General features: G+C 38.6%; 1 protein-coding gene across 3 annotated transcripts in view; it reads right to left on the bottom strand.

Moving 5' to 3' along the window:
* Positions 1 to 2,738: 2,738 nt before the first annotated feature.
* The window catches only part of SNX6 (sorting nexin 6), a 36,473-nt gene continuing 22,019 nt past the window's right edge, over positions 2,739 to 17,192 (bottom strand). For all 3 annotated transcript variants that reach the window (XM_053380491.1, XM_053380510.1, XM_053380501.1), the window contains 9 exons: positions 16,587 to 16,710; positions 14,940 to 15,035; positions 12,764 to 12,869; positions 11,731 to 11,806; positions 7,538 to 7,577; positions 7,277 to 7,363; positions 5,821 to 5,980; positions 5,229 to 5,314; positions 2,739 to 3,420 (listed from right to left, as the gene is read on the bottom strand). In XM_053380491.1, the coding sequence (XP_053236466.1) occupies positions 3,367 to 3,420; positions 5,229 to 5,314; positions 5,821 to 5,980; positions 7,277 to 7,363; positions 7,538 to 7,577; positions 11,731 to 11,806; positions 12,764 to 12,869; positions 14,940 to 15,035; positions 16,587 to 16,710 (829 nt within the window). In that variant the 3' untranslated portion in view covers positions 2,739 to 3,366. The remainder of the gene's footprint in view (positions 3,421 to 5,228; positions 5,315 to 5,820; positions 5,981 to 7,276; positions 7,364 to 7,537; positions 7,578 to 11,730; positions 11,807 to 12,763; positions 12,870 to 14,939; positions 15,036 to 16,586; positions 16,711 to 17,192) is intronic.

Raw genomic sequence — 17,192 nt, 5'->3', positions numbered from 1 at the left:
GCTTAGTTATTTTACATATTTCTTGTATGGCTGTTGTCCACATGTGGAGGTATGTGCCTGTGGAGGTGCACCCTCTCCAGCATTTTGGTGAGGTTCCTGGGTGTATTAGCGCTAGTTTCCTTGGTGTTAGGTACCACCTGTAGGTGAGTTTCAGTGTGAGTTCTTTTCTTTTCATTGATATGGATTTAAAGGGGGGTTTAGACCACATTCTGGTCCATTGAGTGGGGTTAATCTCATAGCCTATGTCATTCTCCCATTGTTTTTTGATTGCGTCTAGGGGATTTGCGGGGTTTTGTAGTAGTATTTTGTATATCGCGGATACCGTCCCTTTACCGTTTCCCTTTGTTGTTAGGAGGAGGTTTTCGAAGGTTGTCAGGGGCCTAGTTGCTGCTGATTTTACTGTTGGGTTGTTTAAGAGGGCATGTAGTTGGTGTTGTGTTAACCAGGTCATTTGGGTGTCTTCTAGTTTGTCTTGTATTTCTTGTGTTGACAAGGGTTTGTTATTTTTATAAAAGTCTATTAGGCGATATAAGCCTTTGGTTTGCCAGGTTTTTATCTGGAGGTTTTGTATTTACATGTATATTTAATTTAACAGCACTACGTTCACTGCTCCCAGTTGGCTCAAAACCACGTACATCACACACCAAGTCCTGAGCACCACTCAATATTAAGTCAAGCGTTGCTGCCCTTCTGGTTGGTTCCAACACCAGCGGTTCTAGGGGACAGTGACTTTGGATGTATATCAATTTTATCTCATTGTCACAACTAGAACACATATGTAGCTGGTCTATGTGATGCTTATGTCCCTCATTACTACAATGGACCCTCTTTTGAATGCTTCCTTGATTCCATTTTTCATCTCAAGAGATAGTTCAGTGTGAGAGACAGGTGAGTTGCCTGTTCTGCATAGGGTTACATTCCCTCTGAAGGAATATATATGTAATGGAGGATGGGGACGCTCCTGGACCCATATTAGTAACTTGAAACACAGGAGGCCTCAGTGTCTAGGACTGCCTTTTATGAGCTTTGGTTGGTAAGAGTTATGGCTGTTCCTAGACAGACTGCTTGGCCACCATGGTGTTGACATTGGTAATCTCAACACTGGATTACTGCAATGAACTCTATGTGGGGCTTCTCTTGGGCTCAACCCACAAGATGCATCAGTTAAGTTGTTGACTGAAGTACCCCGTTCACATCCTATAATAGCTCTGCTGAGGGAACTGCACTGGTCACTAATGTGATACCAGGTGCAAGTTCCAAGGTTTCGCTTTTAGTATTGCAAAATAATAAGGAAGACACAGTATAATATCAATTTTTTATTATTTTGTTCACAGAAGATTGAGACAGGGAATTCTTTGCTGCTGCTAAATAAGTTCTAGGCCTCAGCCAGAAAATATGTAGCTGTCTTATACCAATTATAGTTTATTCTGACTGGCAGGAGTTCTTCAGGATCTAATCCAGGCTTCCTTAACCTTGGCCCTCCAGATGTTTTTGGCCTACAACTCCCATGATCCCTAGCTAGCAGGACCAGTGGTCAGGGATGATGGGAATTGTAGTCTCAAAACATCTGGAGGAAGCCTGTCCTAATCCTTCTAACTAAAAATGGCAGGAATTGAAGCTAGAATATTCTTGCATGGAAAGCATGTGCTCTGTTCTGCGGCATGTGCCTTCACCAGAGGGTAGATGTTAGCAGGCTATAATAGGTGGGGTGCCAGGATATTCAAGCTTCTGTCTTCAGAGGAGACACATAACCTCCTCCTTCTGCACTATGCAACTTGTGGAAATGCTTTTTTGGCTTTAGCCTTCATCTAGGTAGAATGAGAGGGCTCCAGTACTTTTAAGAATCCTTACAGAAGGGTGAATTTTGCCTTGTATGGGCTTTTCCCATCACTGCTGCAGCAATGAGGGAAACAGGATTTGGTTAACAAAAACAACAAAATCTTCCTGTTCACCCCTTTAGAAATTTACAATAGATTCAAAGTCTAGGCCTGGCAATCACAATCAAAATCCAAGCTGAAGTTTTCCCACAGCTTTTGATACACAACTCTTCATTTTCAAGCTGAAATCTAAGCCTTACAGAGCTATACTGTAAGGAAGGAAGTCCTCAATGGAAAATAAGTGTCAGGTTACAGCTGTAGCCTGTATTCCTACAAAAAAGTAATCATGTATGAAACAGTATCTGTCATTGAAATTCTACAAACTTGCTTACAGTGGTACCTCGCAAGACGAATGCCTCGCAAGACGAAAGGGTTTTTCGTTTTTTGCGTTGCTTCGCAAGACGATTTTCCCTATGGGCTTGCTTCCTTTTTTCTTCAAGCCGCTTGAAGAGGTGCAGTTGCGACGGACCGGGTTTTTCATTTTTTGCGTTGCTTCGCAAGACGATTTTCCCTATGCGTTTGTTTCCTTTTTCTTAAAGCCGCTTGAAGAGGTGCAGTTGCGACGGACCGTGTTCGCAAGACGAAAAACATCGCAAGACGAAAAGACTCACGGAACGAATTAATTTCGTCTTGCGAGGCACCACTGTATTCATTTCAGTGGAAGAGGTTTCAAACATTCCTTCTTTTGTTCATGCAGAGCTGCTCTTTCCATAAAGAATGGAGAAACTCAAATAGGGTTTCCGTGTGTGCTTGTTATATTTTATGGTATTTAGGAGGGAACCGACAAAATTAACACCTGAGTATGACGTGAAGAAAATTGTAAATTCACAAGACAATGACTACAAAATTTTAGAAAAAAAATCACTGATTTCACAGTTTATTTTACAATAATTGGGATTAGTCTACAAGTTAAGGCAAACATACTAATGCATTTGCTTTCTTTTGAAGTCCTATTATAAAGATTACATAAAGTTTGCTCCAAAATTTCTAGGAAATGTTTGTTATTTGAAAAAAGTTAAGATGCTTGATAACATTATGTGGAATAACCAAGACAATGCTTATAGCAACAATATTCAAACACCTAGTGGCAATATTTAATCCATTTGAAAACCAATTGTTTCAAATCCTCAACTTCAGAAGTTACAAAGGTAGTAAGAGTGGCAGCAATATTTAATACTAGCTTTAACATGAACATAATTCTATTGGCTACTTTCACAAAAGAAAAAAGACCCAGAATTTGGTTTTCTGAACAATATGAACATACAATGATTAAATTAATGTGTAAATATTTGTGTATAACAACAAGTATGCTGTTGCTTCATATGATCTGGAATTATTCTGGTGGGCTTAATGCTTTTGGGCAGAGGGGGAGCTTGTTTCTGTGTCCTTTGTCAATCAATTTCTCCAGCAAGTTGTAAATGTCAATTCAGAGTCAGGAAGTAAACTCCAGTGGAAGGCAGCCCTTATTAATGGGAGGACAGATTCAGGTTTATGTATCTCCATTTAACACTGACAGACAGCTCTGCAACAGCTGTAAGTTACCCTGTAGTAAGAAAAAGAGCATAAAACAGAAGTTACTGCCTTTCCTCTGTCTTCTATAGTTCAAAATCTATATATTCAGTGAAGCTGCAAATACATATAGGTTAGCCTTTCCTAACGTGTTGCCTCTGGACCAGAACTGCCATCATCCTTGTCCATTGGCCATGCTGGCTGGGACTGATGGGATCTGTAGCCCAAAGCTTCTAGTTGGGAAGGCTGATAATAGGTTAACTGACAGGGTAAGCATTCTTATGTAAGCAGTTCTCAAGTTTCTTTTATATGGAACGCTGAGATTTTGCAGATGTTCTGGATATTCATTTTCATCAATGTCTATCACTGACATAAACATGTTCAATAGGAGCACAGACAAAGGCCATTTTTCCTCAGGGGAGCAGCTTGTAATCACACCATTCATTCTGTATCTTCATTAGTGGACATAATGGGTGCCGCAATAGATCACGCCAGAGTTACATTGTCACTACCCTGGCTGGAACCCGGTCTCAGAACACCCCAGACATTTCTCCACATTGCTGGGGTATCTGGATTTCCCATTCCAAGTGCAATATTTTATGCTGCACCATGTTAAGATCAATTTTAAATCATGAACACAAAAACCTTATTAACAGGAAGACAGAATTTTCCCCTACAGCACGGGTGTCAAACACAAGGCCCGCGGGCCGAATCCGGCCCGCCAGACCTTGTCATGTGGCCCGTGTAGCCGCCACTGGCTGCCAGCCTTCACCTTTTATTCTCGCTTTTTTTTTTTTTACACAAGAAAGCCACCTCTTCAGCGCATGCGCGGCAGCCTACAAGCCAGAGAACGTCTGCCCTCTAGTGGCGCCGGCCGTTCTACACAGGAAACCTCCACTTTACATGCATTCAGGAAACCTCCACTTGTTTTTATATTGAGCGCATGCCATCCTGTGATGTGACAGATCCAACGGCTGCCTGAACCCTTCTCTCCTGTACTGTAAGTCCTACAGATACAACCGGCCCTTTCAGGGTGACCAAACTGCTGATGCGGCCCCCGATGAATTTGAGTTAGACACCCCTGCCCTACAGTTACAACTGATTCAAAGAACACACTTTTATTTTTATTTTTTTGAAGCGGAATAAGAATGTCAAGTATGCAAGCATAATTTGCCTAATAACTATTAGCCTTTGCCCATGAGAAAGGTCACTGTTCAAAATGTGTGAGCATTTGAAAGTTGCTACTTTCAAACGTAATCTTGGGGCCTCTCCCTTTTTGGGGTGATGATGCCCCCTCACTAGCATATCAGAACCAAGTAACACCAACCAGTAACTCAACTTAAGTAACAAATAAATGTAGGTGAACTCTCTCTTGCTATTACATTATTATGCAGAAGTGGGTGGGTGTTTTTTTTAAATTAGAGGCATCTCTCACTTTTTGGCCAGAATCTCTGAGGTGGCTCACAACTTTTGTATGAGGGCAGAAAGCAGCACCTCAAAAATTTCAGCTCCCTTCTTTTTATTTTTAAATGGTGGGGGCTGAAAGGCCAAGTAGAAAAGACTTGTAAAAGAGAACACAGCACTCAGGTTTTCCCCATCAGAAAAAACTGTGGATACAGATGCAAAGTGGAACTATTGCTCCAATACCTCCATTAATTTCAGTTTAACTTGCTGCCTCTTAAGGCCCATCAGAATAACTGCCTTTCTAATTCAGGGTGCAGTCCTAAATGTTCCAAAGAAACTATGTTACTTTCCCACTTTTATTTTTTTGGTGGAGTATCTATTCTGTTAAATTCTGCCATTAAGTGTAAGTAATTAAGCTAGAAGGAAAAATATTACCACCTTAGCATGCTTTAGTTCCAATTCTGCCAGTTCTACTAGATTCTTCCGGAATGCAGCAACTCTTCTAGTTTTAAAGTCTATAAGTTCTGCAGGAAATAAAAGTTTGGTATTCTATTAATACAATATAGAAGTGGATAAGACAATCCTACCTAGACCTAAGCACATGTAACTCTTTGGAGTCTCACTTTGTTTTAAATTCAGAGCTGCTGTTGGATTTAAGGATTCAATCCATTAAATGCTATGTGTATCTATGGGTAGAGATGTCAGTCTAGCAGTATTAAATATCCAGGTCATGTGAACTGGCATAGCTAGTGGATCATACTGCTCATACATGAGTAGTCTTCATCAGATTCAGAAACCTTCACATATTTACCCAATTCTATGCAACCAGCCTTTGCATTTTGATATAGGAAATAGCACAAAACTAACTTTCAAAATACAGCAGTTTTTCTGTTTGTTGGTGTAGTTTTACAAAGGGATTTTTAATAAAATCAAAATGAGTTCTAATTCATTTATATCTGAAATGATAAAATAAGCTATTTTAAGTATATATAAATTTAAAAACTACCACGTTCCAAGAATGTTCAAATACCTTGTTTTGCTGATTCAGATATTTTTTCAAATTTCTGACAGCAAATTTGCTGAGTAGTTTCAGCTTGTAGCACATCTTTGTTCTTCGCTCTTGCTTTGTCCAGAGCCTTGTTAGCATTTTCATAATCCACTAATGACCTAGATCTTCTATACAGAAGGTCCTGCAACGAATAAAATAAGTAATAAAATCTACAGATTTTCACTTCCCTGTCCTCCTGGCAACAATCCTCTGGGTTAGCTTTTCAGCAAGAATGAGAGACACTAATTACCCCATGTGTGTACACATGGGAGTACGAGGATCCAAACATATATAGGAAAAAATGGAATAATGCTTTGGTGGTTCTACCTTCTTGTACCAAATATATTATTGCTGGAGTAAAAATCTATTCGGGATTGCACATATTCTTTTGAGATCATTAGTTAAAGCATGTGAACGTTCTCAGTTTTCACTGAGTTACTCTGATATTAATTTAGGATATTCATACCCCATATTCCAATTTTAGCAATATTTTTATTTATTTGCTTTCTCATATTTACAGTCAAACCTCGACCCTCGAACGTAATCCATTCTGGAAGCCCATTCGGCTTCTGAAACGTTTGACAATTGAATTGCAGCTTCTGGTTGGTTTCAGGAGTTTTCTGCACTCAGCGGAAGCCGCGTGGGATGCTTGGCTTCCAAAAAACTTTCGAAAATCGGAACATTTACTTCCGGGTTTTCGGCATTCAGGAGCCGAAACGTTCCGAAACAGGTGTTTGGGATCTGAGGTTTGACTGTGTATCATTCCTTTCTTCTATCATTCCAAGGCAGCATACATGTGATGATCAACAGGCAATTACCCATCAAAGCCCTGACCAGACCCAGACCTGCTTACCTTCAGCTAGGCCACTCATCTGTTACTGTATCAAGTAACACTTTACGACCTTGTGCTACTGACTGATAAAAATCCAATATAAATCCTTTAAAATGTTCACTCATCCAGTTAGATCATTTTCTTTAGATGTGCTCCAAGGTGCCCTTTTAATAAAGCATACTTCTAACAGCAAAAATTCGGCTGATCGCCGAAGAATTGATGCTTTTGAATTATGGTGCTGGAGAAGACTCTTGAGAGTCCCATGGACTGCAAGAAGATCAAACGCATCCATTCTTAAAGAAAGCAGCCCTGAGTGCTCACTGGAAGGACAGATCGTGAAGCTGAGGCTCCAGTACTTTGGCCACCTCATGAGAAGAGAAGACTCCCTGGAGAAGACACTGATGCTGGGAAAGATGGAGAGCACAAGGAGAAGGGGGCGACAGAGGACGAGATGTTTGGATAGTGTTTTCGAGGTTACCAGCATGAGTTTGACCAAACTGCGGGAGGTAGTGGAGGACAGAGGTGCCTGGCGTGCTCTGGTCCATGGGGTCACGAAGAGTCGGACACGACTAAACAACAACAACAACAGCAAAAATATAGATTCACCTTTGCAGCTTGTGATTCTCTCAGATAATATTTCAGAAGGTCTGAAAGTTTAAGGTCTTCATCAGCAGACACTCGTGCCTCTATTTTCTACACCAGAAAAAAATATTTCAGAAGCAATACTTTATGTAAATAATAATCAGAAGATTATATTTTAGAATGCACCACAGCTATGGACACAATACAACAAAGGCAGACAGTATGGAAAACGGAGGAACAGAAAACCAATCCAGTTGAAATATTACAATCCTTCATAATACATACCCTTGTTTTGTCAAACAGCTCTGATACTTTCAGGAAAAATCTGTGAATGGAAAGTGAATTGTGAATGGGTATAGTCCATATCTGTGCACTAAAAATATTATTTCTAGCTTGACTATTTGTTCCATGCAGGTGGGATTTTGCCTGATGAGCAGCAAAACCAATCACACACAAAAACAGTCTTGGTACCTCAAATAAAGGGGAAGGGAGAAAGAACTGCTTGCCAGAAAGGTTCCTCACCCCTGCACTACAGAGATAGGAGGCATCACTTTCTCATGACAGAGGCACCACATGCTTGTGACTCTTCCAGTTTACCAGCTTCTTCGGGGCATATCTGCTTGCATAGCCTTGGAACTATGAATTCCATTAAATACTTCTTATTAAAGTGTCAAAAACAGATACTGATAAATGAACATTTTTACTTAGAATGGTGGCTATTTTGGACAAGGGTGAACAGTTTAAAAGGAATGTATTTTTACCCATATTCTCCTTGTAACCAACAAGATGCTCAGATTTTTTCAATGGTAACAAATCAAATACCTTTAGTTACGAACTTAATTTGTTCCGGAGGTCCGTTCTTAACCTGAAACTGTTCTTAACTAGAGGCGTGCTTTTGCTAATGGGGCCTCTTGCTGCCACTGTACCGCTGGCACATGATTTCCTTCTTATTCTGGGGCAAAGTTCTCAACTCAAGGTAACCCTTCCAGGTTAGCGGAGTTTGTAACCTGAAGCGTTTGTAACCTGAGGTGTTTGTAACTCGAAGTACCACTAGATTTCTTTCTTACTGAAAGTGCAGTTAATAAATGGCAGACTAGACTAAAATGTACAAGAGAGCTGTAATCTTGCAAGAGGTATAACCCAGGTAAGTTGAAGGAGATTGAAAAGTGAAAGGAAAATTGTTAGCTATATACAGTGGTATTCAGTGCTAGTCCTACTTAGGGAAGACCCTCTTAAATTAAGGAACATGGCTAATCTAGGTTCATTAATTTCAATCGGTCTACTCTGTGTAGTACGTAGTTGAAGACAATCCATACTCTTTTTAAAAAAACTTAGACTCCTGCTAAGCTTATTTCAGTAACATTTTCAATGAATTATCATCACAGTAGGGGAAAAAATCAACCTCAAGCAGAAAAACAGAGCTCATCTCCTTTGTTTGCAGGCAGTTGTAAAAGTTATTTTGCACATGTTTTTATTGCTACTCATTACAGTTATAATCATGATGGTACAGGTTAGATGCAGATAGTAATTTCCCTGCCCCACTGCCTTTCCAAGTCGACCAATGGGCACAGTTACTTAAAAAAATCAATCTAAAATATTTAAAGCTCAACTGAAAAACGAATCATAGCTGCAATATGATATCTACAGATCATCTTCCGGCCTAATACTAAACAAGAGAGCAAGGGTATGACCCAAGAAACGTGCAAATCCAGATTCTATCCAAGACAAGGTCATGCTTGCTGGAGACACTGACCTTCAAAGCTGTACGAGAGAAGGTGGGCCTAGCATATATACTGAAGCCTGGGGTTTTCAACATCACTTTCAAGACCTCACATAGGGAGACTTAAGCAGTGAAATGGACAGTACATCTAACCATCTTTATCACATCTCAGAGAAGAGGTTGCAGCTCCAGCTTTTCCAATGGATCTGTTCTTCCCCGTATAGTATACCCAAATCATGGTTCCCACTCAGAAAGCGTATCCTACTCATTGTTGCTAACAGTCACTCTCAGAACAGGGAAACAGGCCATTATAATGTTACTGAGCTAAAACTGTATCTAAAAAATTACTAAGTGACTCTCAAAAGTACCTTCCTAATATGGACAATACAGCAAACAGCTGTTTATTTTGAAGCCAACATATCTGCAGTTTGGGTTCAATTTTTAAATCCTGTACATTGCTCTTTTCTAAATATTATTGGGTAAGAAATTTCAAGTCAATGACAACACAGACCAGTTATTGAGTGGTCACTTAAAACACTAATTTAGGCCAATGTGGCAGTTAGTGTTTACTGTTGTATATATTCATTCTGATTTTTTCTTTTATTTCTCCTGTAAGCTGCTTTGAATGGATTTCTGTCAGAAAAAGCTAAATAAAAGTAAATATAATTTCAAGTCCTACACTTGCAGAAGTATTGCTTTTTATTAAAGTTTCCAACGGTATCACAGTAAGATAGCAATAATAATTACAACATTACCAGCACAGTTCTTGATCTTGCAGTCAAGTCCTGCCCACATATCTCTCTCTATAGTCAGAAAGATATTAGGCAAGGGCAGTGTGGTCCAAAGGGCTAGGTGAATGGAACAAGAGACTGTCTCAGCTTCTGCCTCTCCATTGCTCCATTTGTGTGACCAGATAAAAGGCTCAAGTAAAGAGTCAAATATTTAGGCGTATCCCAAAATGCCACTCAAACATCAGAGCACTTTGCATGCAGGGCATATAATCTTCTTAGTCCCAAGCACTGTAAAGTTAATAAATTTCAAGCTCCACATAATCTAAGCAGGCCAAGGCAATACTAGGAAAATATTACTGGTTTTTTAATGAAGTGGTTAGCTCCTTTCAGCTTTACAAATAAACACTAGTATAAACAAGATAGGACAGGGGACAACAGCCTTTTTCAGGGTTACTAGACAGACTTAAAACAAGTCAGGGTCAAAAGTCAGAAAACTAAGACAACTTATGGTAGCAATGTTACAAGGCTTCTGCAGCTTGCAAATATTTGTTAGACTTGCATTTTTTAGGTCTTTGTATCTCAGCAGTTTTTACACAGATAAAAGTGTTTTTCTGCTGTCATTTACTGCACTTGGAAAATAAAACAGAATTTGCAGGCTTAGCATTCCTGGAATTTGAGGTCAAACAAAGTAACAAGTCCTCTTTAGAATCAAAACCATGGGGGGAAAGTTACATAGCTCAGCTATCTCACTTGGAGCATGTAGGCCCTAGAGAACTGGAAGAAAAGGATTTTTTGCACTCTTCTAAATATATGTGTGCATTCTATGTTCTGGAAAAGGGTGGGGATGGTGAATGGACTCATCTATGTTGCTAGCTGCCAAATTCACAGTGAATTACCTGGTTATTAGCCTAATTCTGCTTTGACAGGGGCAAAGGGAGTTGCATTTTGGCTTAAAACAGCCAGGGTTATTATGCCTACTACCTGCCTTTGGGAAGCATATCTAACCACTTATTCAGGCCAGAATGAAAGAACAGAATTAGACAAAGATCTCTTGACATACGGTACCAGAAAATGTGGCTCTCAGGTTGAGGACCAAGTTACACTACAGTTTTATGACAAGGAGCAGGAGCAGCTACACACAAATGCACAAACAGATTGAAATCTTAGAGATACCACTTTGATGAAACTACAAACCACTGTAGGAGCTCAAGATGCCTGTCTCAACAATCTGCCCAGAAAAGTACCAGAATCATGAAATGAAGGAAGAGTAATTTACTAGTGAACTTATATTCAATTAAGAAAACATTTTTGGCCATACAGTGTGATTTTTTTTACAGAAAGTAGCTTTAATGCTTTATACACTTAAAGTACCTAGGCCTATACAATTATGTGTAACAGCATGTGAGGTGGCCTTGATTTAAATTTGACTTAAATTTTCAATTTCAAGTTTGGTGCAAAAAATCAAAGAATGTGAATTCACTGCACTGCCCCCATTGAATAAAAGTATCTGTACAGTTTTTGGTTGCCATCTGAACAAATTTACCCATGAATAAACATGTATATTAACTAATTATATCATTCTCAATGCATTAAAATTATATCATTTTCAATGCATTAAAATGAATATTCTGCTATTTTAAATGAAAATTCTCTAATATTCTCATTAATGGAGAATATTCTCAAGAATATTCTCCAAAAGATTATTCTTGAGAATTTAACATCACTAACTTCATTTCTCTCAAATGCCTCTGACCTCAGCTGCACTATTGAGATGATTCTTTTAAGTTGTTATTCTGAGGAAAGCAAACACAGTAAGATCCTGCCACAATTCCCTGCTACATTAAAAAGTTATTTCTATTCCCAACAGTCACCACATTAAAGGAGGTAAAACACCGTGTGTTCAGGAAACAAAGCAACCAGATGCCATCTTTCAAAAACAAGAATTAAGTACCACTAATATTAGGTAGACATAACTTTACAAAATCCTGTTCAGAGTCCATGTTTCATCATTTTTCAAAAATACTTACTTGCATATATCTGTGGAATCTTGTGTTCCCAATGTATACAATGAAGAGCCAATTCTATTGCAGTCATCTGCAACATCTGGAAAAGAAAAAGCACTCCAATTGTTTCATTATGCCACAAAAGGATTCCAAAACACATTAACATCAGACAATGTACTATACTCCAGCTTACTTTCCAGTATTTGCAGGACCCAAGTCTGCAAATCAATACTGTATACAGTAATAGACGTGGAACTAAATAAATGTCGTATTGCTTAAGCTTTGCCATATTTGCAAATCACACATTTGCAAACCACTTCTAGAATGAAATTTGATTGTAGGAGTTAATCATACCATTTTGAATCCTGGGAATCCTACCTTAATTAATTTAATAAAGCTGTTTAAAAGTTACCCAATAAACAGGAGTGATCCATTTTAAAGCCCAAGAGTTTCTGGAACTCCCAAATGTGTGGATTTGAGGGAAACTGCAGCCTGGCCTCATTTACATGCAACAAGTCATGGTTTGTTTTAACTATGGGTTTGGTTGAACAAACAAAGATCAGTCTTGCAGATGTGAAAAGTAACCGTGGCTTGTTTTGCCTAATGTTGGCTCATGACGCATAATAAACCATGATTAGCGCAAGCCAAGTGTCATCAGCCTGCTTCAAATCATGGTTCGGGTACATTTGTAAAGTCAAACAAACCGCAGTTAAACTAAACAAACTATGGCTTAGGAATGTGTGTGTGGAAACTCTGCAGTGCAGGGGTGGGCGAAGTGGCAAAAAGATAAGAGGGAACAGACTTCTGTCCATATCCTTCAACATCTGGTCTTAATTCCTATCTATTTATCTCATCACTGTCATTAATATTTCTCTGTTATCCCAAATATTCTTTTGCTTGCACAAATATTCTAGAACGCTAGAACACTCCTATCAATATGCAACCTATAAACAGATTTATGCAATTTTGCATCATTTATACCAAGGTCCAAAACCAGGTTTCTTTGAAATGTGTCATCCATCCAACATTGTTTCTGTTCCAAGAAAACCATACTTACTCTTGTGGGATCTTGTCATTTTATCAGACTTCATAGAGGAATCCTTGACACGGTTGTGGTACTCTACAAGGAATGTTCTTTCATGTTCAAAGAAGTCATCTACATCCTGCGTAGCAATACAGAATCATTTTTCAAGGATGCAATTAGCCATTGGCATCCTTGCCTACAGCAAAATAGAACTGTCTTCAACAAACAAATGAGGAAGCCCCAGGACAAGAAAGAGCAACAAGGTGGCCGTAGTTCAATGCAGGACTTAAAAGGGCAAAAGGAATGAAGACATTCCATCGTGGTAGCTATGAGACAAGACCAATAAAAATAATCTGTCTGAAATTAGTTTACATGCTGGAAAGCTTGGGTAAAGGGGAAGAAAAAAATAGTCTCTTGGCAAAAGAGGCATCAAATTTAGCACTAGGCAACTCGCCCTGGGAAGGGGATTTTGCAGAAGGCCTGGGGAAGTAGAGCTTGGAAGGAACTCTAAGAGTTACTTTATCAGGCATGTGGAACCAGTGGCCAACAATAGTTTTTAAAACCAGGCTCAGTATCAAAAGAATCTACGCATTAAAAATTTTATTCAGTTGTCTCTTCATGTCTGATGGGTTACCATGGGAATGGTATAAGAAGTTAAAATGCATCAGTAAAATTCTCCATGTACTTCCTGCAAGCTAGGAGATATGTAGAGAGTGTAAGAAATGCCTTCACCTGAATACTATGGCACTCGATCAATATTCAACATAGCACAGAAGCAATTTTTTGCAGAACTCATCAATACTGAAACGGTGATGGATAGAAACTCCTAAAGGTAATATTTGTAATCACTGGGACTATGATAAAACAAAAAAAAATTTCCTTCCAGTAGCACCTTAAAGACCAACTAAGTTAGTTCTTGGTATGAGCTTTCGTGTGCATACACACTTCTTCAGATACACTAGTGTGTGCATGCACACGAAAGCTCATACCAAGAACTAACTTAGTTGGTCTTTAAGGTGCTACTGGAAAGGAAAAAAAAATTTGTTTTGACTATGGCAGACCAACACGGCTACCTTTCTGTAACTGGGACTATGAACTTTTCAGAAGGTGAGGGTCCACATTCCAAACACAGCCATTTGGATACCACATTTCGGCATGCAAATCCCTGAAGTTTCAATTCCAGTATGGGAAACTCAATGCTGGAACTACCGTATTATGTGTGAGTTTTGCAATCATATATTACTTTTTTTTTTATAAGATATTTATTAAAAAAATTTAAAATATTACAATAAAATGAAAAAGAGAAAAAACAGATAAATAACAAAAATACAGAATAAAGAAAGTTTAAGAACACATAAATTTTCAATTGCTTATTTTCCTTTAACTTGTTTCCCGGACCTCCTCATACCTCCCTTTTTTGTATTCCACCACAAATTGTTAGTTCAGCAAATCCTTACCATTATATTATTACCTATTTATAATCCTTTTTTTCATATTCTCTTAAAGCATTACAGCTGGAAACCACTTAATTTCAATCCAACATCATTCTAACATTCATTAATTGCAATCATATATTACTTTAGTTGCAAGTATAAGACATGGAAAGTATAAACTGAAGTTAACAGATAGATTGATTGCATGGAGAAAGAAGCTCTCTAGAAGGCAAAACCAGTTAAGAACCAGCTTGCAATTTCTACTCCTGAAATAATTGCAACTGCATATTCCTTCTGGAGAGCTACAAAGATCCAACACTGCCCAAGGACACCACTCCTGAGCAATGTCCCCTTCTAACTCCCACAACAGCCTTCATAAATGTTTCTTGCAACATGCTCACAATATGAGTAAAACCTGCCACTTTTTAAAAATGGAGATGTTCTGTAATATTACTGTTACATGGAATACAAATAATCTATGGAAACTTCTTGAGCTCGCTTATTGGCTACTAGTCACAATGACTGTGTACTACTAGTATCTGAGACGGTATGCCTCTGATTACCAATTACTGAAGAGCATGAGAGGGACAGTGCTGCTGCTCTCATGTCCTGCATCTGGCTGGCTAATATGAGAGCACGATGTGGAACTAGACAGGCCTTTAGCTTGATCCAGAAGGGATTTTCTTATGTTGGTCTCTTGCCACATTCCCATTGGCAAATCTGTAGAATATTCACAAAGGAGGTACAGATATATTAAATGGCTAAATAGGAATCACCTTTACTCCAGAAACGATCACACCATCTGCAGACTTAACCATGTTTTTGAAGAAGTCTTCAAGTTTCTCCTTCTTATTTTTCCCACGGACACTCAACTGGAATACAGAAAAACACATCTGGTTACTGTGTCTCCTTTCTTCAGCATTCTTGCATATGTTCTAATTTTATGTTATCCCGAATCCATTTTATGGTTGTGTGCCACAAAAGTATTTTTTTTAAAAAATAAAATACTTAGTCCAAGCAACTTTTGTTTTCAGAAAGTCAAAATGTAATAGTAAAAGTAATTCTACATACAGATCAGTGGGATAAACTTGGATTAAATCCTGTTATTTGTTGTTGGCAGCTAATTTAATTATGCTTCTTATAAAATTTATGTCCTGAATCTACTGCCAATCAGTTAGGAATATCAGTCCATTGGTTCATCTAGCTCAGGATTGCCTAGAACAGGGCTTGTCCACCTGGTCCCTACTGCCCACTAGTGGGCATTTCAGGATTCTAGGTGGGCGGTAGGGGTTTCTACGGCACAAACTGAATCCTCCTGCTATCGAGCACTGGTGGGCGGTAAGGAAATTTTACCATCAAGAAAGATGCATTAGTGGGTGGTAGGTATAAAAAGTTTGACCAACTCTGGTCTATATTGACTGGCAGGGGCTCTCTAGGGTTTCAGACTGAGGTGTCTGACCCCCAACTTGTACCTTTTTCATTGCTATCACACCATCAGCTTTTCACTGAGCTATCCATCATGAGCAAGATCTGTCCTGTAATGTCACAGCCAGTTCAGACCCCATCACTGCATACATGAAATTAAGATTTTTGTCCCGGTCTGTATCATTTTACAATTATAATGAATCCCAGTTATATTGTATATCATTTTAAATGTGTTTGTGGAAGGGGGCTTCTTGGTTTGTTCTCGATCTTATTATGTATTTTGTGTTCTTTTGTATTTTTATGTTGTGAAGCAGCCTATGATCTTTGGATTAAGGGTGCTACCTAAATGTAATAAATAAATAAATAAAAACATTTTGCTTTTCGTTCACCCAATTGCAGAAGATTCTTTTGGAGATTTCCATGGTCCCCTTAAGCTATCCTGAGCAATTAGCTGTTGCTTGAAAACACATCTGCCTCAGGACTTGCTTTTGACTCGAGATCAGCCATGAGCAAGTCAAATAACACCCCATAATTCATATCTTTGGGGGAATCCTACTCCTTAATTTCTTCCATTGGGATAATTGTTCATCTATTCCTACTCTGTGCTTCCTGCTCTTTAACCAATTTCCATAAGAAGACCTGTCCCCTTATTCCATAAGAAAGTTTAGCTTTTGATAAAAGACTCTGTTAAAAGGTTTTAGGAAATCCGAGTTAGATCACCTCATCAAGATGACATACTCAGAAATTCTAAAGGTTTAGAAAGGCAAGGCTTGTTACAGAAACTATGCTGATGTTTCCTCAGCTGGATTTGTTATATACATGCTTAATTCTATCTTTAAACAATACTTCCTGCCAATTTATCCATTAGTTTCTCACATTGTATTTGAAAATAAGGAAACCTTTGTTCTTTACCTTATTTCAAAATAAGATAAACTTATTTATAAATCTTATGACATACAAACTGTCGTAAATTGTTCCAATGAATGAAATATACTCACATCCTGATTATATTCCAAGAAGACATGGAAATTTAAGTCTTTTCTCAAAATGGGATGAGCTGCTACACGACACAAGAAGACTTCATGCATGGCTACGGTCTTCTTGAAGATTGCCAAATACTCACTAAATATTTAAAAACAAACCAACAGCAGAGGTACAATTATAGAAGTAGAATTTCTACATTAAGTACAAAACATTTCAGTCAGTAACTTACAACAGACTGTTGACTTTCAAGCACAATGCAGTACGTTGTATTTAGTACCCACCCATTTTTTTTGGCCCATGTTGCTAGATCACGATGTTGCCATTACAATGGGAGCCACGAAAGAAGTAGAATTGCGCTTTCAAGGTCTACACTTTAGGCTTCACAACTCTATAGCCATAATTCACATCCCTCAGACCTCTAAAACCTCCCTTGCCTCTGTATTTCAGTTCTGGCAATAATATAACAGTGTTTCTGTGCTGTGAATGTATTTTATGCCCCAGTCCTTTCTTCATGTCTCTACCACCTATTATTTGCTGAGGTCCCTGCTTTCCCCTGCTTTGAAAAACTTCCTTTGGCCCTTGTGAACATTTGCCATGCAAATATTGAAAATAAGTTTATA

Source organism: Podarcis raffonei, chromosome 1, assembly GCF_027172205.1.
Source record: "Podarcis raffonei isolate rPodRaf1 chromosome 1, rPodRaf1.pri, whole genome shotgun sequence".
In the NCBI taxonomy this organism is placed as follows: Eukaryota; Metazoa; Chordata; class Lepidosauria; order Squamata; family Lacertidae; genus Podarcis; species Podarcis raffonei.
Note: the sequence above shows the minus strand (reverse complement) of the source record. Positions and strands in the feature narration are given on the sequence as shown.